We start from the raw sequence: 25319 nt of genomic DNA on the forward strand, positions 1-25319 counted from the left end.
CAGAGTTGGAGTCAGTGTCTGTGAAAGTCCAGATGAACTAAGGTTAGATTTCTTACAGAGAAACTCTGAGACGTGTCTGAACTGCAGCTCTGACTTTAACTTTCTCTGTCACTTCCTCAGTGTGACGTCTGATTTGTTGTGTGTTCCTCCAGGGGGAAGGATTTCACTGTTGCAACAAGTCATCATGGTAACGCTTCCTTTTACAGTACGGTAATTACCTTGTATTAACATGGTAATTGCAAGGTAAGTACCATGTAATAAGGAGAAGTTACTGTACAATTACCATGTAATTACAGGGTAACTATGTTGCTAATTACCTAGTACTTTTAGAGTAATTACCAAGCAAATTCCAGGCAAATACCAAGTAAATACCTGGTAGTGAGTATTAATTACTGGGTAATTAAAATGTATATAGCAACTATGTCGGTAATTGCCAAGTACTTACTAAGTAATTGCTAAGTAATTACCATGTAATCATTGGGAAATGTAGACTTTTTACTTGGTATTACTAGGTACTGCTAGGTGTGTACGCTATGTATTTCCCTATTAGTCAAGTGTTTTTTACTACTTATCTGGTAACTTCTTAGTATTTCCCAGTAACTACAACATTTACCTGGTAATTACGTTTGAACTGTAGACTACTGCAAAAGGAAGTGAGGCCTGTTTCCACACTATTACCTGGTAACTGCTTATTCGTTACCCAGGAACTGCAAAAATACCTACCTGGAAATTACATAGTTATTAAAGTGGATTTGTACTGTAAAAGGAAGTGAGGTCTGTTTCCATGTTATTACCTGGTAATTACTCATTTATTACCCAGTAAATAGAAAAATATCTACCTGGAAATTACATAGTTATTAAAGTGGATTTGTACTGTAAAAGGAAGTGAGGTCTGTTTCCATGTTATTACCTGGTAATTACTCAGTATTTAGCCTGTTACTCAGAAACTTTCACATCACCCCACACACTTGCACCAAAAATGCAGCAAACCCGATCAGTGTCTGATACAGTCTCAGAACAGCACACTCTATCTGTCAGGAGATCAGAGTTTCCATCAAAAACCACCACCACCAGCCATCACATTACATTAAGATGAACGCATTATTATTACATTTCCTCACTCCAAACACCTCACTGTGACAGACATGCAAAAACAAGAGAGCTGCCAAAGATAAACATTTTAATCAAATGGAGTTCAAGTTCTTATAAAACAATTTACAAAACAGTGCACATTTTAGCAGTCAGGCACCTTTTTTTTAAGAAACAGAACAGATTTCTTTTGCAAAAAACGAAATACAAATAACAGTGATAAACAATCACTATAAATCAACATTAATAAGTACACTGCTCCAGTCTTGTGAATTCTCATCATGTGTTTTCTGCAGAACAGTCTACAGGAACCCTTGATCTCCATCATCCCGAATACCCAGGACCGCCGTCGCCAGCTGTTGTCACGTCGTCCACGTCCAGACTTGTACCTCCTTCGGCGTGATGAAAACGAGGACAGCACAACTGTTCCTTCTTAATGCTCAGGGTTTATTCACTGTAGCACCCAAACCCCAAACGTGAGAACTGAAAACATACAAATATACATATTAATAAACAGAAACTTACACAATAAACAAATATAAACATTGCACAAAACACATATCTTTAAACCTTCAAACATACACATGAAACCGACATTACAAGCGAAACATTCACCCAAGCCTGAACATGAGACCACAGCCACCCAGCACCAGCTGCAGAGCTCCACACTACCACCACGATAATGATCAATAAAACACCAAGAAAAACGGAAATATACACACCTCACTGGCTGCATCACACTGTAAGCCGTTTGTTTTTGCTCTTTTTACATACTTTTTGGAGCGTTTTTTTCTCTCTCCACGTTTATGTGCACCACTTATTGTAGTCCTACCCGGAACGTCTGCAGACAATTAGTTCCGCCACTCGATGATATTTATATTTAATTAAATTTCAGTTCTACCTCGACTGAGAGAAAGCTTATTTATGGCAGAACGTCTGCAGACACTTGGTGATATGGTGATATTTATATTTAATTAAATTTTGGTTCCTACTCTAATGAGAGGAAGTGTGTTTACGGCGGAACGTTCCGGGTAGGACCACATTAAGTGGTGCACACATAAACGTGGAGAGAGAAAATAAGCACTAAAAACTCCGTGAAAAGAGCAAAAACAAACGGCTTACCTCCTTTACAATGTGATGCAGCCAGTGAGGTGTGTATATTTCCATTTCTCTTGGTGTTTTATTGATCATTATAGTGGTGGTAGTGTGGAGCTCTGCAGTTGGGTGCTGGGTGGCTGTGGTTCAGTCTTGGGTGGATGTTTCGGTTGTAATGTCGGTTTCATGTGTATGTTTGAAGGTTTAAAGATATTTGTGTTTTGTGCAATGTTTATATTTGTTTATTGTGTAAGTTTCTGTTTATTAATATGTATGTTTGTATGTTTTCAGTTGTCACGTTTGGGGTTTGGGTGTTACAGTGAATAAACCCTGAGCATTAAGAAGGAACAGTTGTGCTGTCCTCGTTTTCATCACGCCGAAGGAGGTACAAGTCTGGACGTGGACGACGTGACAACACCTGGCGACGGCGGTCCTGGGTATTCGGGATGATGGAGATCAAGGGTTCCTGTAGACTGTTCTGCAGAAAACACATGATGTGAATCAGTGAAGCAGTGTACTTATTAATGTTGATTTATAGTGATTGTTTATCACTGTTATTTGTATTTCGTTTTTTGCAAAAGAAATCTGTTCTGTTTCTTAAAAAAAAAAGGTGCCTGACTGCTAAAAATGTGCAGTTTTGTAAATTGTTTTATAAGAACTTGAACTCCATTTGATTAAAATGTTTATCTTTGGCAGCTCTCTTGTTTTTGCATGTCTGTCACAGTGAGGTGTTTGGAGTGAGGAAATGTAATAATAATGCGTTCATCTTAATGTAATGTGATGGCTGGTGGTGGTGGTTTTTGATGGAAACTCTGATCTCCTGACAGATAGAGTGTGCTGTTCAGAGACTGTATCACAGACACTGATGGGGTTTGCTGCATTTTTGGTGCAAGTGTGTGGGGTAATGTGAATGTTTCTGAGTAACAGGCTAAATACTGAGTAATTACCAGGTAATAACATGGAAACAGACCTCACTTCCTTTTACAGTACAAATCCACTTTAATAACTATGTAATTTCCAGGTAGATATTTTTCTATTTACTGGGTAATAAATGAGTAATTACCATGTAATAACATGGAAACAGACCTCACTTCCTTTTACAGTACAAATCCACTTTAATAACTATGTAATTTCCAGGTAGATATTTTTCTATTTACTGGGTAATAAATGAGTAATTACCATGTAATAACATGGAAACGGACCTCACTTCCTTTTACAGTACACATCCACTTTAATAACTATGTAATTTCCAGGTAGATATTTTTCTATTTACTGGGTAATAAATGAGTAATTACCAGGCAATAACATGGAAACAGACCTCACTTCCTTTTACAGTACAAATCCACTTTAATAACTATGTAATTTCGAGGTAGGTATTTTTGCAGTTCCTGGGTAATGAATAAGTAGTTACCATGTAATAGTGTGGAAACAGGCCTCACTTCCTTTTGCAGTAGTCTACAGTTCAACCGTAATTACCAGGTAAATGTTGTAGTTACTGGGAAATACTAAGAAGTTACCAGGTAAGTAGTAAAAACCACTTGACTACTAGGGAAATACATAGCGTACACACCTCGCAGTACCTAGTAATACCAAGTAAAAAGTCTACATTTCCCAATGATTACATGGTAATTACTTAGCAATTACTTAGTAAGTACTTGGCAATTACCGACATAGTTGCTATATACATTATAATTACCCAGTAATTAATACTTACTACCAGGTAGTTACTTGGTATTTGCCTGGAATTTGCTTGGTAATTACTCTAAAAGTACTAGGTAATTAGCAACATAGTTACCCTGTAATTACATGGTAATTTTACAGTAACTTCTCCTTATTACTTACCTTGCAATTACCATGTTAATACATGGTAATTACCGTACTGTAAAAGGAAGCGTTACCGTCATCATCAGCAGGGTAAAACTATCCTGTCTCATGATGGTCTAATCCCACGTTTAGCTTTCATTAAATTATCATATATTTTCTTGTTTTTCCTTTCATGCGTTTTTTGTTTGGATGGTGACAATGTTCCCTCAGTGGATGTTACAATACTTGGACTTTGTTTCTAAAATCCAGGGAGGAAGATGTTAGATTGGATGTATGGATATTTTGAAGCTTTATGAAAAGACACCCTCAGATGAGTGTTTTCAGAGGTGGATTCACACAGCAGCACCCAGAACACACCAAGGCAGAGCGTCTGACGCTGCACTTCAACCTACAATGTTCTCACTGTGAGGTGAGGGTGCAAATCCCTGTGCCGCCGGGTTTTCTGTCATCGGCATGTGAGCTATCTGAATTGTGTTTTTAAGTATTTAAGTAAAGTTTCCTGATGTAGCTTCATTCTGACACGACTCAGCTGACTGCTGCACTAAGCAAACAATACAACCAAAATATCCACATTGTGACAGTAAACGTCACAATACTGTATCATCAACACTTCATTAGATTCCTGAATGTCTGTGAGAATTAACAAGGAAATTCATATTTACAATAATGTGTGTGTGTGTGTGTGTGTGTGTGTGTGTGTGTGTGTGTGTGTGTGTGTGTGTGTGTGTCTGTAGCTTATCCCCTGGATATGATTGGGACTTGTAGGGAGGCTGATAGCGACACCAGAGGCCCCCAGTGGGCCCCCGGGGACTCCATCGCCCGAACGCCCAGGACCCCACCAGACCAGGGGGACCCCCGGCAGCCCCCCTAGAGAAGCCCCCCCCCCCCCCCCCCGAAGGGGACACCAGAGAAGGGACACAGGAGGGGCAGGCGCACAAGGCACCAGGCTGGAGCCCCCCCCAGGAGCCCCGCCCCGCCCCAGAGGGAGAGCTCCACCCGCCCCCCCCCCCCCCCCCCCCCCTTTGTTTTTTTGGGCTGATTCAAAACAAAGTATGCATGTTGTCCAATATACGTAGACACAGCCGTCACCTGGACCCATCATCAATCCAATAGTCGCAGCTTTCTTCCACTTCACATCTGGATATAAACGACACAATTAATCATCAGCAGTTCACTCCAGTCCTTCTGTCTTCCTACATCAGGGGTCGGCAATTAGCGGCCCGAGGGCCACATGAGGCCCGCAAGCAAAAATATCTGGCCCGTGAGAATGCTTGAACGAGAGAGTGAAAACAAAAAATAAATTGTACTTTTTAAAAATCGAACTGGCAATCTCAACAAAATCACTTCATTTGGAAACTTAATTTTTCAGAGATACATTTCAATCGCTCTAAATTCTGATCTGTTATATCCGGTTACGGATGAATAAGCACATGGGCGAGGAGCAGCGTTGACACTCACCATGCAACAACAATGACATCAGCGGACAGCGCCTGGTGCTGAAATTCCAGCAGAACTCAAGTTGTCACTCAAACAACGGACATAGGCATCATTTTATTGTGAAAGTTAAAACACTATTTTCAAAAAGGCCAGACATCAAACATAGGTATTATACATGAGAACAGAAATGTGAGTAACACGAGTTTCAAACATAACGAGCGTGTTATTTAGGTCTTTATGTGACTGTGATGGCACAACAAATATAAACTGAGAACAATGCATTGCACTGTCGGAAGCAAATCAGTCTTTATCGCATTCATTGCTGAGAAGGACGACTCCCACACGTAGGTGGAAGGGAACATGGGCAGAATGAAAAGTGTGAGTTTCTTGAGGTTGCTGTGTTCCTCGGAGCTGAGTAAGCCCACCCAAAAGGCACTCACAGTCTCCGCACTTCTGAGCGCATCTTGCACCACTGAGGTGGTTTGGAAGTCAACTATTTCCTTCTCCAGCGCAGCCTGATCTAAAGAGGGGATCATTTATCATTTCTTTCGCCAGGGAGGAGAAGTTGTGGGCTGGTTTTACTGCAGGGTCACGTATAAAGTCACTGATGTCTTTTGGGATGGAGTAGTCATCAAACAGAGAAGTGAAGTTAGATCGAAGCTCCTTGATGAAGTCAACCATCAGCTCTGTCACTTCTCCCGCCGTCTTCTTCAGTGTGCTGAAATGGAGGAGCCTCAAACATCTCAAGCTTCCTTGTGAATGACTCCAGTTTTTCAACCATGTCCACGATGGTTTCATCTCTCCCCTGTAGATGAAGGTTAAGCAGGTTTAGGTGGCCAAATATATCAGATAAAAATGCTGCATTCAACATGAGCTTTTCATCTTCCAGCAGGATAAGGTGATCAGCTGCTGCGTTGCTCTTGCTCATTCCAAGGAATGCTTTGATCTCATTCAGTAGCGCACGGAAGCGATCCAGCGCTCTCCCCTTGCTTAACCAGCACACATCATTGTGAAGCAGCACATCGTCCTGGGTGGCATCTGCTGACTCAGCCACAAGCTGTCGGAAAAGCCTATGCTGGGTGCTTGATGTACCTCTAACAAAAATAATAACTTTGTCCGTGACAGCCTTAAGCTCACTATTCAGTCTGGCACAGAGGACACTTTGGTGGACGAGGGAGTGCAGCATGTTCTTTCAGCCTGCTCACCAGACCTCTGTACTTTCCCACCATAGCAGGAGCTCCATCTGTCACCATCAGGTTAATCCTCTCAAATGATAAGGAATGCATCTTCGACACTTCTTCCAGTTTTGCATAAATATCTCCTCCAGTGGCGTGTCCCTCTAATGCAGTCAGAGACAGCAGCTCCTCCTTGAAAGCCTTCAAATCAAAATGTCTGACAAAGACGCACAGCTGGGCCACATCTGTGTTGTCAGTGCTCTCATCAATGGCTATCGAAAAATAGTTTACGTGACGGACACCGTCGATAATGATGCCATGCACCACATCAGACAGCGCTTCTCTGCGGCGGGCAGCTGACCTGGCAGAGAGCCACATCTGTTTGACCGACTCCATCACACCATCCATCCACTTGTTGGCATCAAGTTCCTCCAAAACTGTCGCCATCACCTCGTTGGAGAACTCTGCGTCAGTTTGCTTGTTATTCTTTGCGAGCACCCAGGACGCTTTTAGAGATGTGCTCGTTACCTTTTGTTGGGATGTGAGACCTCGCACCAACATCCTGCTGCTGTGTGCAGAAACACCTTTCAGGGCTTCCATTTTGTGCTTTCGGGCCTCTCTGTCTCCCGAGGGAAGGCAATTTTGAAGTTTGCACGCTTCGTTTCATGATGCTGTCTGAACTTGTATTCTTTGCATACTGATACTATTTCGTTGCAGATCAGGCAGGTGGGCTCTGCATTGATAAAACTTGGCAGGATGGATGCATAGTAATCTGTACATTCATCATGAAAGATCCTGTTCTCACTGCTAATTTTTCTCTTCAGATTTTTTGAAAGTGCCATTTTTCCACAGCTAACAGCTACAGTACACGTGGCAAATGTGTTTGGGGGGTTGTTGTTGTTTTTTTAAAGAACGTGCAGATAATTAGTAGCGCCCCCAATGGCCAGTCAGCAAATTTAACCTACGTCAGCCAGCTTGAATGTCTCAGTACATCTGTTATGATTTCACGACTGCCTATTATTTTCATTTTCCTCTATTAATTGAATAAATTAGCCATTGTTTTGGTTGTGGCCCGCCATGTAATGACTTGGAAAAAATCTGGCCCGCAGCCACATTTAATTGCTGATCTCTGCCCTCCATACCACTGAAACTTCTCTCCAACATGAACCCTTAATGCAACGGTCACTGCACCTGGACTGAAATAATGCTATGGTGTCATGTTCAAGTGGAAAACCAAAACTATTCAGAGACCAGCTTATACTGTCATTCATAAACATGTTAACAAACCATCTGCTACAGCAAATAAAGATAAAAGCCAAAGCAACCTCACCTTATGTGAGCTAAATTGCACTTTAATAGCATTGATCATAGGTCCTGTGTTAACAGGGCTTCAGACATTTCTCAGGCCATGACGTTTCGTTGGAGGTGTTGATCCACTATATACTTTGGGAGAAAAATTATAAAAGTCAAAATAAAATGCTGTAAAACATGATGGAGCCGTCCGCCCCCTCTTGTGACCCATCATAAATGACCGTCTGCTGTTTGCCTGTGTCTCTGAGCTGGGTTCACTGGGTTCACCTTCTGAAGCTCCAGAACTGCTGATATCTCCACCTTTTCATCAGAAACATTGAAATATATTTATTATTGATTTCACAATATCCAATCGCAAAGTTTACAAATGATGTGCATGACAGAAAGAACCGGGGCGGGGCCAGAGAGCAACAAGAGGCGGGGCTGACTGAGGGTGGAGGGCTGTGGTGTTGTGTGATAATGTGATGATCTGCTGTGAACTGATTCTGTAATCTTAGCATATTATTACTTGTCAATAATAACTGTTTACAGTGTTTCTGCATTTGACCAGGACCAGGTGACAGTCTGTTACCAGCCTCACGATGTCCACAGACTGAACCTCCATCAGAGGGACACAGGTCCCCAAGCAACACCGGGAAAGCGGTCTTCCACACCTGCCAGCCGTACCATGCCGCTGTCCAGACCGTGCTGCCCAGTAACTTGTTTTGTTTGTCATTCTAAACAGCAGCAGTGAACATGTGGAACCGACTGTACAATCTCAGGTTGCTGCAACATATTGACATGATGTAAACACGTTCAGGGTGTATGAAGAGAACCAGCAGCGTTTTTTTTGTTTGTTTTGTGGAAAATTTGCTCTGACTGACTCGTCCTCTCCGCTCCTCAAAACACACACACATGACCACAGGTACCACACAGACACACATGCAACACACCCCTTTCTCCACACACTCTTAATCAAAACAACCCAGTGATCTGATAGTCCTCCTCACATGCTGCTGGCCTGACTGGCCTCTGATTGGCTGAAAGTACACTTTAAAAGAATCAGACAGCTGAAACACCAGCAAGCAGCAGCATTCAGAAGAAAAAAATTTAAACCAGCAGCCGGCAGACCAAGCACGGACCGGTGCATCGGGAAAACTCCCGTATCTCCCTTTAACTAGTCTGGACCTGATCCTCACGTTTTAATAGGGTCCGACACACCCTTCAGTGTGTGAGGCAGGGACGGCTGGTATAAATGGGCGAGCAGGGCTGAGCCCTCCCAGCACAAAAAGGACAGCTACTACACAAAAGCCTAACCCTAACCCTAATTAGTTTTTTAAATAACTTACAACAGACTGTTTTAAGTTTAGATAAAACCAAAGGTAGCAGCAGCACCAATCAGTCAAAAGAAAAACATAGAATATCTCTAAATGGGCTGATTTTTTACAGCCCCAGCAGATACATTCATTTCGTTCTTGTTTAACCAATAGCGGTGATTTAACGCAGCGGTGCTGATATTTTTTGCCAGAGTTGGGAAGGAGGGAGAAAAAGTTCAGCTATGGCGGCGTTAGCATGAACGAGGTGGACTATTTGCTTTGGATAATCCAATTATTTGGACCGACTGAATGCACTTGCCGCTGTCTATCAAGACGGACTTCATCCAAAAATTACCAGACTTCAACGACATGGTGATTAACCTGTTTGCATCCCAGAAAGGCGTCGATGTGAGCTTCTTTTCAAATAAGGTCGGCCCATGTTGACCTGTTAAACGACTGTGACTCCTTGTTTTTGCTGAGGTTAGCTGTTGTACTGAAGGCGTGTTTGGCTACATGTCACCAAACAGTTGCAATAAGACAGGTGCAGCAGGCTGTCTGTGGGCAGTCTTTGAAGTTGGGTTGGAATACGTCTGCAGTGTGTAAATGTGTGCATGTGTGTGTCTGACAGACAGAAAGAGAGAGAGAGAGTGAGAGTTGATGTAGAGCTCTATAATGTACCTATAATTGATGTAACTATCATAGGTGATGTTGGTTTTGCAACTCTGTTAACTACCTAATCTGTATTATGCAAGCATTTGTTTGCCCCCCCAACACATTTCACTACCAGTCGCCACTGGTGTGACGCCTCTCAGGCTCGGACTCGGACTCGGACAAGGTCATGAAACTATGAAAAAGTGCTTTGAAAATGTTGCCTCTTTTTTTTTTTTTTTTTTTTTAAGTTGGAGCAATATTTTTGTTTCATTTGAAGAAAAATCACTGAATGAACATTAAAGAAAGTGAAAAAGGTGAGAATATTGGTCCATGGTTGAAATACTTGGATCCAAATTCACTGTATTTGCATTTCCATATAGATTAGACCAATATCTTTAGTTCTGGATGACATGAATTCTCATGTTTTTGTGTACAAGATATTTTTGATGTACATTTGATTCATTTACATTGTTTATGTGTTCTCTGTAATGAAAGTGTGAACCAATGGCTGTGTGAAAGGGTTGAATCTTGACAGTGAATTCTGTCTAGATTTTGAAGTTCTTTCACAAATTGTAAAAAATAAGTATAATTATTGATAAAAATTAAGGCTGTGACTTTAACGCGTTAGTTACGATTAATTAATTACAGAAATTTTAACGCGATAAAAAAATTATCGCAAATTGTCGCGGAATGTTGGTCACCGGGCGAGTTTCACCCGGACATATTTCGCTGTGACACAACAACGAAACAGCTCCCGACTTGGTGACTTTCTCGTTAAATCTGGCGACTTTCCAAAGCCTCCTGCCGACTTTTTTTTGTCAAAAGCGACTAGCAACAAATTTAGCAACTTTTTCTGGAGCTCTGGAGACGTGACAGGACGTCTCGTTCTGCAGCTGCTGTCCTCAATGAGCTGCGGTGCTGCGTGAGCCCCTCCCCCGTCCCAAAGCACTCACAGGCGGCCAGTCTCAGCAGCGCCCCCTGCTGCAGGCAGAGCAGAGAGGAGACCCGCACCACTCCTCCACACTTCAAATGAATCGCGTGTGCGCAAATACGCCACTGCTCACTTGCTGACAAACCAAGAATCAACAGAAGAAAATTCATTTGTAGTTCTAAACATATTTAGGGTGTTTTTTAACTCACATTTTGCCTCTCCCATGACGTTATTCCTCTCTCCTACAGCGTCCATTACAATTACATGCAAATTGCAAATTAGGTAACGACAGCCAATAGCGACTTTCCTTACTGGGGACTTGGCAACACTGCTCCCGACGACAGCGCACTACTTGGTCTCCTGCACAGAAAATTTAGATTTAAAAAGCCAGCGGATGGCAGCGTGGATAAAACCAAAGCTGTATGCACATTGTGCAGCAAAGAATTTGCATACCATCGCAGCACATCGAGCCTGCTATATCAACTGAATGCTAAGCATGTCGCAGCAGCGGCCAACACGCAAGCCTCGCATACAGCTAGAGTTGAAGAGGACGTCACTCCGACTACTTCAAGGACCCTCGCCCAGCCCAACAAAAGTTGCACTAATCAATGTGTATTGGTTTATTTGTCCTGGTTAAATTCCTCCTTCCTTGCTGAAAAAATGAACAGTGTTTTGTTGCTTAAGCTTATGTATCACTATATTGATTCACTATACCAAAATCCATTAGAAAAAGAAAGGTTCTCACTGATCTCGGGTCAAATATCGATATGCGATTAATTGAGATTAATTAATTACAAAGGCCCTAATTAATTAGATTAATTTTTTTAATCGAGTCCCACCCCTAATAAAAATGCAAAGGACCACTGAAACAACTGCAACGTTTCACATTTTTATTGAAAATATACATTAAACGTTCTGTGAAACAACTGTGAAACAATTCAACGATCTCTCCTAAAGTGATCTGATTACGACACAATAAGGTCACCGGCAGATCCACACCACTCCAGCAGCTCCGTGAATGATACTCCAGTGGATCCAATGGAGAAAGGTTTTAATCCCACCGGGAAATAATCCACACTGGCAGACACTTCACGGCTTCACATTGTCATCAGGTGTCCTCAGGTGGCAGTGTGGTGTCACTCCTTATCATCCCGACATGTAAATAACCTCCTTAAATAACATGTTCAGCATGAAAAGCAATGTCCCAGGATTTTTTTTTATCAATACATTGATAGAATAACAATTGAACAAAAACATTGGTCAGAACATCACACCTCTCTGCCAAAATCACAAACAATAAATGACAGCAAAGGATTTTTTCTCTTCAGCCCGGCTGAGGGGAAAGTGCAGGTGGTCTTTACAATTGGTGGAAGAAATAAATGAACTTTCAGGATAATGAGTCTAAAACATGTTAATTTGAGTTCAGATGAAAGATTGATCCAAACTGAAGAACAACTGTGACCAAGAAAAACACCAAAACAAGAAACATCTGCTGATGTGAAGGAAGCATCACAAGAAGAAGATCTGTGAAGAATTGTTGAGCTGCATGAAGCTGGAAGAAGACACAAAGTCATCTGAGAGATTTGAGACATTTAGCAGTCCACAGTGAGACAAATGATCAAGCTGCTAGTTCCTACAACTGCCCCTGAACTTCTGCTGGAGAAAGAGGTGGAGAAGATGGATGGATGGTGTTTGTCACATGGATTGTATTCAGTCCTTCTTATTCTCCTTCCTTCTTCCTTTTCATTTCTCACCCTGCCACAGAGCTAAAAGGCTTCAGGAATGCTTTGAGGAACGCAACAACCACTTTGAAAAGTTGACTTGGCCTCTGAATTCCCCACATCTCACTCAGTGGACAAACAAGTCTGATCCAAGAAGCTAACAGCTCACAAGTCAAAGGAGTCAAAGGACCTGCTGCTCCATCCTGGTGCCAGGTAAACCAGCAGGTCTTCAGAGGTGTAGAGGAGTCCATGTCTCAGTGGGTCAGGGCAGCTTCAGCACTTCATATCAGGGAAGTGGACATCATGACTGATTGGTCTGGATTCATTCAAACAATGGTCCAATAATCAAAGACTGAAGAGAAGAATGTGAGTTTAGTGCAGACTGAACATCTGGATTTGATCAAATCAATCAGAGTCAATCATTTACTTTCCAACAAGCTCATTAATTGTTGGTGAATCTTCCTCATCAGACAGTTTGATTGACAGGACAGATGATCAGAGGAGCAGAGTTTTTACCACCATCATTAAGACAGGGACAGAAGAATGGGAGGAGTTTGTCAGTGAAGCAGCAGCCAGTGAAGGAGTAGATCAGAGCTGCAGCAGCTACATCATAAAAAGAGACCAGACCCTCCTCATAATCCACAAACATCCCCACCTTCTCAGGAGCAGATCTCAGAGACAGAAGCACTGCAGGGTGTTCACGAGCAAAGTACTGATTTCCATTTCTCAGACGTATTGTCCAGAAACCTTTATCAGGGATCATTGTGAACTCTCCCTTCCTATTGATGGACTCCTTGTTCACTCCTAAAGTCCATTTAGTCTTTCCTTTAACGTGAACCTCAAAGTAAAATTTACCTGAAGAGAAACTCTGTTTTCCTAAAACACACACACAATAATCAAATCTCTCTGGGTTGTCTGGAAGATTCTTCCTCACATCACCACAACTGACTTGTTTTCCATCATCAGACAGGATGAGTTTAGGATGAGCTGTATCAGGATCAAGAGTCACATCCACTGCAAACTGCTGCTTCCTCTTCAGATCAGCCTCAAACAGCTTCTTCATCTCTTTGCTGAGAGTCTCCTCCAGCTGAGCCACAGCTCTCACCACAGTCCCCTCATATGATGATGGACGGACGCTGACCTCTGTCCAGTCCTTGGTGGGTGGAGCAGCTTTCAGGGAGGAGAAGCCTTGGAGGAGGTGGAGGTGGTCTTCAGAGAGGAAGAGCTGCTCCACCTCTGAGCTCCTCTTCATCAGCTCACAGATCTCCTCTTCCAGATCTCTGATGAGACCTTCAGCCTGTTTCTCTCTGGCTTCCTCTTCCTCCTCCATCCTCTCCATCAGCTGCTTCAGGCCTCTCTCAACACACTCCTTCAGAGCAGTGAACACCTCAACACCTTCTGCTTTCTCTCTGTCTGCAGCAGCTTTACTCCTCTTCACACACTCTCTGATCTCCTTGATCTTCACTCGTCTCTCCTGGATCATCTGCTGCATCTCAGCCTCTGTCTTCCTCAGCTCCTTCTTCTTTCCTTCACATTCTTCACTCAGAGGAACAAACTCGTGGTTCCTGTGCTCTAAAACAGAGCACATCATGCAGACACATGTCTGCTCTCTCTGACAGAACAGCTCCAGAGGTTTATGGTGCTTCAGACACATCCTGCCTTCCAGGTTCTCCACAGGCTCCATCAGCTGATGTTTCTTCAGGCCTGACACTGTCAGATGAGGCTCCAGATGAGTCTGACAGTAGGAGACCAGGCACACCAGGCAGGACTTGAGGGCCTTTACTTTGGTTCCAGTGCAGACGTCACAGGGAACTTCTCCTGGTTTGGCAGCTTGTTGCTCTGAGCTGCTGCTGGCTTTGAGTTCAGCTTCACGTCTGAACTGAGAAACCATCTCAGAGATGAAGGTGTTGACGTTGAGTTCAGGTCTTGGTCTGAACTGTTTGTTACACAGGGGACAGTCACAGATGAACTTGGTGTTCCAGTGCTGAGTGATGCACTGTTTGCAGAAGTTGTGTCCACATGGTGTGGAGACTGGATCAGTGAACACTTCCAGACAGATGGAGCACAGAAACTGATCTTCAGAGTGCAGATTGCTGGCAGCAGACATCTTCACACACTGAGGACAACATTGGTTGAAGAGACTGTTAAATACTTTCATTGTCAACAATTCCACAGTTTCACATGACTTTATCTGACTGGAGTCAATCACTGATCTCTACACATACTGGATGGTACATTAATGTCAGGCTGGGAGCTGAAGCTGCAGGTCATTGTTCACCCTGTTGGCATTCCCAAGATCAAACTGTAAATATGTGAATGAGTGGGAGGTTTTGAACTTGATCTGTTGTCAGTCTGAACTCTGAATCATATTCTATCTCAAATACATTTTATTGGTCAATAATCATGCTCAGAGTGACCTTTTCCCTCTTTAGATCTAACTGCCAGGTGTCGTTCAAAGTCTACTTCACTGTAGAAAACAGGTATAATAACCTGTGTGAACAGGTTGGAAGAAAGATTTTCTTAAATTTCAACCTTATTCCTTCAAATCATCATCAAAAACATCATCTCTGTTTATTGACTGTGTTTTGTTCATCATCATTATATCATATTCACAGCTTACATACATCAGTTTTAGTCACTCACACCCTGAACAGGAGGTGAAAACTGGACCTGTCTGGACAAAAGAGGACGTTTGTTCACCTTCTTCATCAGTTTCCTGAGAGTCAGTATCAGTGTGATCAGCTGTACTCACCAGTGTTGGAGTCAGTGTCTGTGAAAGTCCAGATGAACTCAGGTTAGATTTCTTACAGAGAAACTCAGAGACGTGTCTGAACTGCAGCTCTGGCTTTAACTTTCACTTCCTCAGTGTGACGTTGGATTTATTGTGTGTTCCTCCAGGGCGAAGGATTTCACTGTTGCAACAACTCATCATCAAACTCATCATCAGCAGGGTAAACTAACCTGTCTCCTGATGGTTTAATCCCACATTTATTTTTTTATTCAATTTCAAATATTTTCTTTTTTTTTCCTTTCAAGCTTTTTTCGCTTGGATGGTGAAAATGTTCCTTCAGTGGATGTTACAATACTTTGACTTTGTTTCTGAAATCCAGGGAGGAAGATGTTAGATTGGATGTCTGGATATTTCTAAGCTTTATTAAAAGACACCCTCAGATGAGTGTTTTCAGAGGTGGATTCACACTGCAGCACCCAGAACACACCAAGGCAGAGCGTCTGACGCTGCACCTTAACCTGCAATGTTTTCACGGTGAGGTGAGGGTGTGAATCCCTGTGCCGCCGGGCTTTCTGTCATCTGCATATGAACTATCTGAACTGTGTGTGTTTCAAGTATTTACGGAGTGTTTACTGATGTAGCTTCATTATGACATGAGTCAGCTGACTGCTGCACTCAAAAATATCCACATTGTGACAGTAAACATCACAACATCGTCAACACATCATGAGATTCCTGCATGCCTGTGAGAATTAACAAGGAAACTCATATTTACAATACTGTGTGTGTGTGTGTGTGTGTGTGTGTGTGTGTGTGTGTGTGTGTGTGTTTGTTTTTGGGGGTACACAGCATGTATGTGTGTACATGCTGAGCAGCGTGTACACCTCCCCTTTTTCCCACAATGCAGCGCTTCCCTGTCATGGCGGCTCACTGAAGCCACTGACGCCACATGTGGAAATAAAGTCTCCGCGAGACCGACACGGACCAGAGCGGTCCAGTAAATCACCGGGTGACTCTGCGGACCCTGACGGGACCCTGACCGGACCGACGGGCTGCTCACACTCCGCTTCAGGACCGCCATGCCGCTGGACGTGGAGCTCCCGGTGCTCCGGGGCTTCCTGACGGCCAGCGAGGCTGCGGGATGGAAGCAGCGGCTCTCCGGTACTCCAGGTGAGGCTCCGCTCCGGACTCCCGGCTCTACCCGGTGATCCGTCACCGGGACCGGGCGCCCGGCTCTACCCGGCGGCCCATCAGCGGGACCGGGACCGGGACCACCGTCCGGAGCTGTCAGTGACGACTGACACCGGGCGGTGGAACCAGACCCGCACTGATCGCTCGTGTCCAGACGCCATGCCAGACTCCATCCGGTTTTTGGCTAATTTTAGGCGAATTAACGCCTTGTCAGCAAAAGTTGTCGTTTTAAGTAGTTTAAACTGTTGGCTAGCGATATAGAGAGTGGTTTTGTTATCCGGCATTAGTGTTCCCTCTGTATTTCTGTGATTTAACGTGAAAAGTGAAGCTTTGTGAGGGCGAGCAGCTAACGCTAGCTGTCTCCGGCTGCGGCTCCTCCGGCTCCTCCTGAAGCGGCGCCGCGGTGTGTTTCAGCCGGAGCGTCTGGGTTCCAGGGGTTCAGGCTGTCAGAGAGGGGGATGTTGTGCACTTTGAGAAATCTGAGAACCGAACGGACCGAGGCGGCGGCTTATTCCGGCGGGATTATGACTGGAGTCCGGGGTGGCGTCGTCCCGGTACACCTGAACGAGGCGCGCGCACATCTGGCAACATCTGTCTGTTACCACACACACGCACACGCTCACCACTCTGATTTATTGGCCCCATTTATCTTACTTATTCTCAGTGTTCATATTTGATTACTTTGGATGTCCCTCTGTTCTGTTAGACTCTGTTATAAAGTGACAGCAGTCAGAGGACATGTGATTATTCCTCATGGCTGCAGAGCAGCCATGCTTTGGTCAGGCCCCATCTCCCCTCACTGGAAGCACCTGCTGGATGTTTTCAACTTGAAGGGCTCATATGACGCTAAATTGACTTTGTAATGGTTTAAACCATTTATAAATGTAATCTGTGTGTGTGAGGCCCCAGGAATGAAGGAAGTCTTTCGCAAATGTGTGCTCAACTGGAGGATTCGGAGATTTTCCTTTCACGGCATCATGTGGGGAAATAAGTGGAGACAGGAAGATGAGCTCTGCCTGATGAAGTTACAAGTAGACGCCATTTTTTGTCCTCGCAAACACAACAGGGCCAACTGGCAAAAGTCGCATGCTTGTCCCTGAGAGGGGCGTGGAGTCGGCGTGGACAAACACAGCCCATCAGCGTTTAAAGGTCTAATACAGGATTTTCTATTTGCTTTGAGTTTCGGGTGGATCATCAAAATAACTGGTGGGTGTGTTTGTCAATCATTCTGACGAGCTGCTTTCGTCAGGCCGTTCTATGTGCTCGCTCCCAATAAGCTTCTCCCTTTTGCGCATTCAGAGTGTTTATGTAGCCGGTGAGCTTCGGTTTCAGCTAGTAGCTACTTACCGATGGCGAGTCTGACATAATGAAACTGTAACTGTTTCGGAAAACAAGCTTTATGAGCGAGGCCGATCGCAGAAACTGTAAACGGAGCCGTGCACGCCCGGAGAAGAGGAGGACGCCCTCGCACGCTTCCGCCATTATAGGCGTTTCCTGGGAGAAGCAGGAGAGCCGGCCGGATGGTCTGGCGCATGCGCGTTTTTCAAAAATTGAGTAACAGACGTTTGGTTTTGTCTTTTTGAGAAAATCCTGTATTACACCTTTAAAGGTCCAGACTTAAAAACAGCCTGGCCTAAGTCGAGCGCTCTGCAGGGACTTTTAGACTGACTGAAATCCAGGACCAGGACTGGATTTCAGGATACACTCCTCTAACACATCTGGGTGGGAAGTTGTTGAAAAAATGGTCTCGAGTCGATCCCGGCTCCTTAAGGTCTTGGCGGTCTTGACTACAACCCTTGTGAAAAGTATTAATCTGAAAAGTTAGCGTAAGTTATTGTGGCCATTAAGCAAATGTTCCTCAGTTCATTGCTGCACCAGCGTCAGCTGGTCAGACTCCCTGCTGTTGTGCTTTCATTCCCCTTCAGGCTGGATGTCAGTCCAGCCCCTGAAAGCAGCAGAGCAGCCACAGATCATGATGCTTCCTCCGCTGTGCTTCAGTATGCTGGCATCTGATTGGCGACCCTTCAACAAAGAAGACCTGACATGGCAGAATAGATCATGTGGTATTAGATCCATCACATCACATTCCAGGTATCTGTGAGATGAGATGTAATCTTATTTTAAACCTTATTTGGTTTTTGTGCAGCTCGTCGGGGCTGTTTGTGCCTCTGCTGTTCCTGGTCCGGCCGACACGGTGCCACAGTCCATCTCTCTGACACTCAAACAGGCTTTCTGGTGTGAACGGTGCGACGCCGTGTTGTGTGCTTCCTTAAATATTGCCCTGTGGGATGCTTTGCTTTGCTCTGGTTTGGCTTTATTGGGCTCAGTGGTGAAAATATAGTGAACACACACACACACACACACCCCTACACCTTTAACGGCTGTCATTACAGTCGTTGCACATTTTAACTCGCCACACTTCCACCTGGATGGAGCGGCTGCAGCACCAGGTGACACTCTGCTTCCAAGGTGAGGTGTGGGACCCCTGAGAGGGACATCAGAGGTCACACTGAAGGTCAGAGGTCTTTCTGTTCTGTGGTCATCAAAGTGAGATTTAAACATATCGAAGAACAACTGAACAGAGTACGGTTGGATGATGTTTTTGTTCAGAATTGGTTTATTCCGAATGAAGCAAATGAGAATTATATTCCTGATCTTAATGTTTACATGGGAAAAATGAAGCATTATATCCTTGTTATCATCTGGAGGCTGTGATGTGTTCTGATTGGATGGGGCGGCGGTGACGTGACGTCTCCCAGAAGTAAACGGCGTTTTTCTCTTCTTTGTTTCTCGATTAACTGTGATGCAACAGCTTTGAAAATGTCCTTGTTGTTGTGCACCCATCTACGAGGGGGTACCCAAAAAAAACCGGAATTTGGTCAGAAAACAATAATAATAATGAGTTCCGACATCTGGCCGTCAGATGTGCTGCAGGTAAGCCTCATGCACATCTGTGAGAAATTTGAGCTCCGAGAGTGACACTGACGCCTGTCAGGAGCTATTTAAAGCAACAGAGTGCAGAGGAGGTCTGCGATTTTTTCCAAAATGGCGACATTTTGAAGCCAGAGCAGCGCGCAAACATTAAATTCTGCTTTTTGCTGGGAAAAAACAGCAGCAGAAACACTCACCTTGTTGCAGCAAGCCTACAAGGATGATGCTCTGGGGAAGACTCAGGTCCATGAGTGGTCCGGGGGTTTGAGAAGGGCCAGATGTCGGCGCGTCAGGTGCGCTCAGCCGTGAAAACAATGCTGAGCTGCTTCTTGGCTGTCCAGGGTCTCGTCCACAGCGAGTCTGTCCCTCCAGGTCAGACTGTAAATCAGGACTACTACAGGAAGTCCTCAGACGCTCCGTGAGGATGTGAGGAGGAAGCAGAGCGTCGTGGCGGAGTGGAGCCGGTTGATCCACCACCACAGAGCGCCAGCGGACACGGCGCTGCGCCTCACGCAGTTTCTGGCGAAGAATGAGATGAATCTCCTCTCCCATCCGCCTTATTCGCCAGATGAAGCCTCGAGTGACTTTTTCTTGTTCCCCAGGTTGAAGAAGGAGCTGAAGGGACAGCGGTTTGCAAGTGTGGAGGAGGTGACAGAAAAATCGCAGCCGGCAAGAAACGGCACTTTTACGCGCGGGTCTGACGACGCATTCGTGACATGGGAGACACGGCTGGAGCGCTGCATTAATGCAGATGGGGATTATTTTGAAGGCGACGGTGGTGTTTTATTTTGAAATGTCATAAATAAAAAGTTATAATCAAATTCCGGTTTTTTTTTGGGTACACCCTCGTATTCGCTCTGTTCATTATGTCCATTTATTCTGAGGCTCCCGTTAAATAAATCGTCCCCGTACGAGTCGAACCGCGGGCCGCCATCTTGGAATATTGCGTGATCACGGTGGAACATGAACAGAATGACCAGATTCAGATTATTCAGATTCAAACTTAATTCTGAACAAAGTTTTCGGGCGTTTACGTGGTCATTTCAGAGCGGATTTGACCTGTAGTCAGATTGATAGAGGAATTGGAAGTCCCGTGTAAACACACTGACAGTCTGAAAATAAAATTATGAGGACTTTCAGTACAACAGAGCCTCACAGCTCTTCTATTAAAAACCCTGAAATGGCGGCTGTGGCTCAGTTGGTAGAGATGCTGTGGTTCGATTCCCCATCGCCCCGGTCCGCGCCTCCACTGGTGTGTGAGTGTGTTTGAATGGGTGAATGTGAACTGCAGTGTAAAGTCATGCTGTGTGTTTCACTGTCCGTTCACCATTCAGTGTTCTGAGCTGGGTGTAGACTTTGCTCCGTCAAGAAACTTTGACTTGTTGTTTCTATTATTATTAATCCTGCCAGATCACATTAATTGTGATTAATTCATGTAAAGCTGTCAAAAGATCACATTTCTTCATTGCGATTAATCACAGAAAAGAAGCCATGAGGGATTTTTAACAATGAGAACTGTATTTGACTTAGGCATTAGATTAAGTTGTTCTACATGGCAACTTTATTTTGAACAAAAATACTAAAGGTCAAAAATAAACATTCCTTCTTTGTAGGGCTGAACGATTTGGGAAAATAATCTAATTGCGATTTTTTTCCCTAATATTGCGATTGCGATTTAAAATGCGATTTTATTATTTTATCTTCTTTTTCCCTCAAAAAAGCCATAAATATTTTTTTTAAATATGACCAACACAACATGAAATCTGTTTAGTGTAAAATGTTCTTTCCATTTGTATGAATAAAATTATAAGATTTACAACTTTAAATAAATGGGATTTTTATTTAAATGTTCCAAGAAACATAAGAACAAGCACTTTGTAAAAACTGTGCAAAATCCACCATCTTGACAAAAAATATATAAAATAATAGGCATCTATCTCACTGCTCCCAAAGCAGTAGCAACATTTTATACAACTTAAGCGTAGAATTTGACTCTATTTGAAAATATTTTGTAGAATCTGAATGAAGTTATAAATAAAAAAACAAATGCACTTTTAGATTAGGCAAAAAAAATAAACCAAGCCAGTGCGTCACGGTACTGGAGCTCGGCATTTTCGCTTTGCAGGCGTCATATAAGAGGCACAGTAAATTTTTTCAAGTGTTGGAACAAATTTGTTGTGTTGCCTCTGGTTGTGGCACGACACGCTTTGCTCAATACTCGACGTTGCGCTGCATTGTTTTTTTGAAATCTGAAATAATCCCACACAACCGAGGTGCTGTTCCTCTTCGGGACGAATGTCTCAGTAGTTTCTGAGGAGCCAGAGGCCACAGCGCAAAGCAAAGGGCAGCGGATGTTGGTGAATCCGTCACGGCGCTTCTCTCGCTTCTGTTTCTTCTTCTTCTTTGGAGCAATGGCGGGTGGCGACCAACAACTTAGGTGCATACCGCCACCTACTGTATCTCTTGGTGACTGCGCTTCAGGTTACCGCTTCCATTTGTGTCACGTGATTACATTTTAATCGCGCACGTAGCGATTGGCAAATCGCGTTTCATCAACATTATTGCAAATGCAATTAATCGTTCAGCCCTACTTCTTTGTGTTAATTTGATTCCCGTTGAAGACACTCAGGAAGTAACAATGCTGCAATTTCAGCAATCAGTTTAAATTCATTCAGTCTCCTTGAATTCTGCATGACCTTGCAATTTTGTCAAGTCGTGTTGATCGGATGTTGAAAACTGCCTTAAAATCCACAACAACAGAATTTTAAACATGCGACTGAAAATGCAAATAATCCCGACTAACCATGAAAAATCTGTGATTAATCACGATTGGGAAAATTAATCTCAAAATGGGCTGTCGATGGTTCTCCTTCATGTTTTCACATGCTAAACTTGTTGGATTCGAGCCGACGCTGGCAGTGGAGTTCAGCACGTCGTTCCGCTGGACCTCGTTCGTCCGCAGTGCGGCTGAAGACGGCGTGGATCCGTCTCCTGTGGCTGCCAGCTCGTCTCGGCGGAGTCCTGCTGGCTGAAGATATTTCCGTACCTGCTCTGGCGATTCTCGACGCTCCATCTCGGATCCATATAACTGCTCGCTCCTCTGCACTTTCTTCAAAGTCCATTCGCCGCTGCCTTATTAACTGCAGCTCATCGCCTGAGCCTTTATGAATTATGGACTGATTTGAGGGGCTCGGCCTTGTTTTCCATAATCGCTGCCATTTCATCGGCGGACCTGAAGAGTGTCTGAGATGTCATTAAACATGTGGCCATACCTCAGGCTCCCCTCGCTGCCCCACCATAAAGCCCCAGCCTTCCTCGTCTTTTCATCCCTCCCTCCTGTCTCTCCGTTCCATTACGGCAGCCCCTGGGTTTCATTAGATCAGCGCCAAGATGAAAATCCTCCTTTACAACGCTGCGCCGCTTATTAAAGCCAGGGGTGTAGTTAAGGGATCACGTGACTGATGTGGAGGTTGGAGCAAGTGGGCCTGAAGCCTGGCTCCATGCAGGGATGCTGGTCCTTTGATGGGGGAGTGGTGTGACGCTGGATTACTCATGGAAGTCCGTATGAATGTTTACCAAGGTGCCCTGCAGGACCGTGCAATGTGGACAGGTCCACAGGCAGTGAAGACAGGAGACGGGGTTTAGTGCGTCTTGAGCCTCGTCAACATTGTGAAGTTTTGAGTTCTTCCTCCAGCAGGTTCTGAGGCTCCTCTGCTGGATTGATTCACGAATACCTGACATCTGAAATGCTCATCAGTCGTGCTGCTTGGGGTTGCATTGGCTGGTTTTTCGTTGGAGTGTGTTTATAGTCCGAAAGCCTCCTTCTCTCTCTCCAGTGATTGTTTCGTTCCTGATTGGAGGGAGTGGCCGATCAGAAGGCGGGGCTTCATGTCAACATCTGTCGCTGTCGGAGGATTCTGGCTCGACACGGCCCCTTCCAAAAGAGAAGGCTGCTTGACGTCCATTATTGTCCACGGAGTCCAGATCCATCGGAAGAAGGCAGCTCCATTAATCCGGCAGACGGATCATCTTCAGTTCCTCCTGCAGAAGCTGGATGTTTGACCATGTGATTGTGTCACAAAGCATCATGGGATTGATCCCTTGACTCAGCGGGACGGTTTTCTTGATGCATATCACCCTACATGTCAAGTTGATCACCGTGTTCAGTGTTCAGTTAAGTTGATGGGGACGTTTGTCTCTCAGCTGGAAGGTTGCCAGTTCGATCACCCATAATCGGTGAACTTGATTTAGCGTTTTACCGTCCGAAGGTGAGCGTGCTCATTTCATGAAGCCGAGGCCCAGGAGAGGGTCTTCACTCTAAGTTGAATTGATTTCATCCTCGTGTCTCTGAATTCGCTGCTGCTTCGAGTCCAGTTCCAGCTGCTGTTTCTGTTTCGAAGCAATTTAGAGAAGAATATTGACATATAAGCATGAAACATTAGATTTACCCCGGCTGCTTCTTCCATCTTGGGATTAAGGGGGTGGGGTCAGCAGGATGGATCCAGACCGGATCACCAGTCCATCAACACTGAGACAGACTCACTGACTTTCTCATAGGGAGAACATGCAAACTCCCCACTCTGTTGCTTGGATTACCTTGACAGAAGAGTAGACTGCCCATTAGGGATGCGGAGATTAATCGATATCGATCGTGATCGAGATACATACGTGTGAGATACGAGTGTATCGATTCATTCAGTGTGTGTCGATGCGATGACGGCTTATAATCATGATGCATCGTTCGCTGTGTGCCTAATCGGTAATCTTCAAAGTTGCATCGGTTTTTACACGTTGTACTGCCTTCTGTCTTGTGTTTCCGAGGCGTCTTGAACGCACCATCATTCCCGAAGACGGACGGAAGCCGTACGCGCATGCGCACACTGCTACAAGTTACATCAACATGGCGGAGTGCAGCAGCGGCAGCGCTACGTTACAAGAGAATCAGATCTTTAAAGACAGACTGGAGGATCCTGCGAATCAGTCGGCGTTGTGTGGTTCCCAACTCGTAACTGGGCAGTCACAATGCCAATCAATCTGGGACTGCGTTTGCGTAAAGGGTTATTACTTACTGATGAAGAGTCCGACATGATTACAAATGTGTTTTAATCCTCTGCGAAAAGACGAAGCTGCAGCTGCGCGGATGTAAACAAACTGACATGCAGCTGACGTGCGCGCTCCCGACAGTCCTCATGGAGGGAGCCGCGCATGCAGCGGAGAATCCTCCAATAGTCTTTTAACGCACCCTCAAAGTTCAAATCCATCGTTTGGAGGCACTATAGATTTTACAAGAAAGATGCAAACTTGACAAGACGAACGTTATTTGTAAAGAATGCCGAGCTTCTGAACTGTCTGGGAGACGGGGAGACGGACACGGCAAAGCCTCACTTGAAGCCACTCATGGAGAGCGATGTGATATTACTGTTACTGTACCGTTTACACTCATAGCATCTTATAGAAATCTTTTATTTGTTTTTGTTTTACTCTTTTATTGTTACAGGACAGTAATACATAGTAAGTAATACATAGTACTGGTAGAGAGATTACAAGGAATATTTGTTCAGACAATAAGCACTTCTTTGTTCCATTTTCTACTTCTAAGGAATAAACCCAGCCTATTTTAACATACTGAATGAATTGCCATCTTCTTATTTTTTTGTTTGCTTAATAGATAACACATGATATATTTTTTTGCTTCACATTGAACTGCATTTCATTGAACTAATTTATTAAATCGCATCGCAACCAGGTGTATCGCATCGTATCGGGAACAGGGTGAATCATACATCGTATCAGGATGGAGGGTGAATCATATCGTATCGAATTGGGATGGAGGGTGAATTATATCGTTTCGTATCAAAAACAGGGATTAATCGTAAGTATCGTATCGGCAGGGATTCAGTATATCGCAAATTATATCGTATCGTTGGCAGGGCATCG

The 25319-nt window shown here is 44.2% G+C and overlaps 2 protein-coding genes across 2 annotated transcripts in view; one reads left to right on the top strand and one right to left on the bottom strand.

The window, feature by feature from the left end:
* Positions 1 to 12598: 12598 nt before the first annotated feature.
* Positions 12599 to 15372, bottom strand: LOC115399737 (E3 ubiquitin-protein ligase TRIM39-like). The gene is made up of 2 exons (XM_030107277.1): positions 15282 to 15372; positions 12599 to 14645 (listed from the first exon to the last, which is right to left on the bottom strand). Exon 2 carries the CDS (start codon positions 14634 to 14636, stop codon positions 12996 to 12998), a length of 1641 nt encoding a protein of 546 aa, XP_029963137.1. The 5' UTR covers positions 14637 to 14645; positions 15282 to 15372; the 3' UTR covers positions 12599 to 12995.
* Positions 15373 to 16170: 798 nt separating this feature from the next.
* The window catches only part of ttc27 (tetratricopeptide repeat domain 27), a 52022-nt gene continuing 42873 nt past the window's right edge, over positions 16171 to 25319 (top strand). Inside the window, exon 1 of the mRNA XM_030107274.1 lies at positions 16171 to 16430. Coding sequence (XP_029963134.1) covers positions 16340 to 16430 — 91 coding nt within the window. The 5' untranslated portion in view covers positions 16171 to 16339. The remainder of the gene's footprint in view (positions 16431 to 25319) is intronic.

Source organism: Salarias fasciatus, chromosome 13 (assembly GCF_902148845.1).
Source record: "Salarias fasciatus chromosome 13, fSalaFa1.1, whole genome shotgun sequence".
Classification (NCBI taxonomy): domain Eukaryota; kingdom Metazoa; phylum Chordata; class Actinopteri; order Blenniiformes; family Blenniidae; genus Salarias; species Salarias fasciatus.

Coding starts and splice junctions, on each gene's coding strand:
- LOC115399737 (XM_030107277.1), bottom strand. CDS start 14,636: ATGTCTGCTGCCAGCAATCTGCACTCTGAAGATCAGTTTCTGTGCTCC.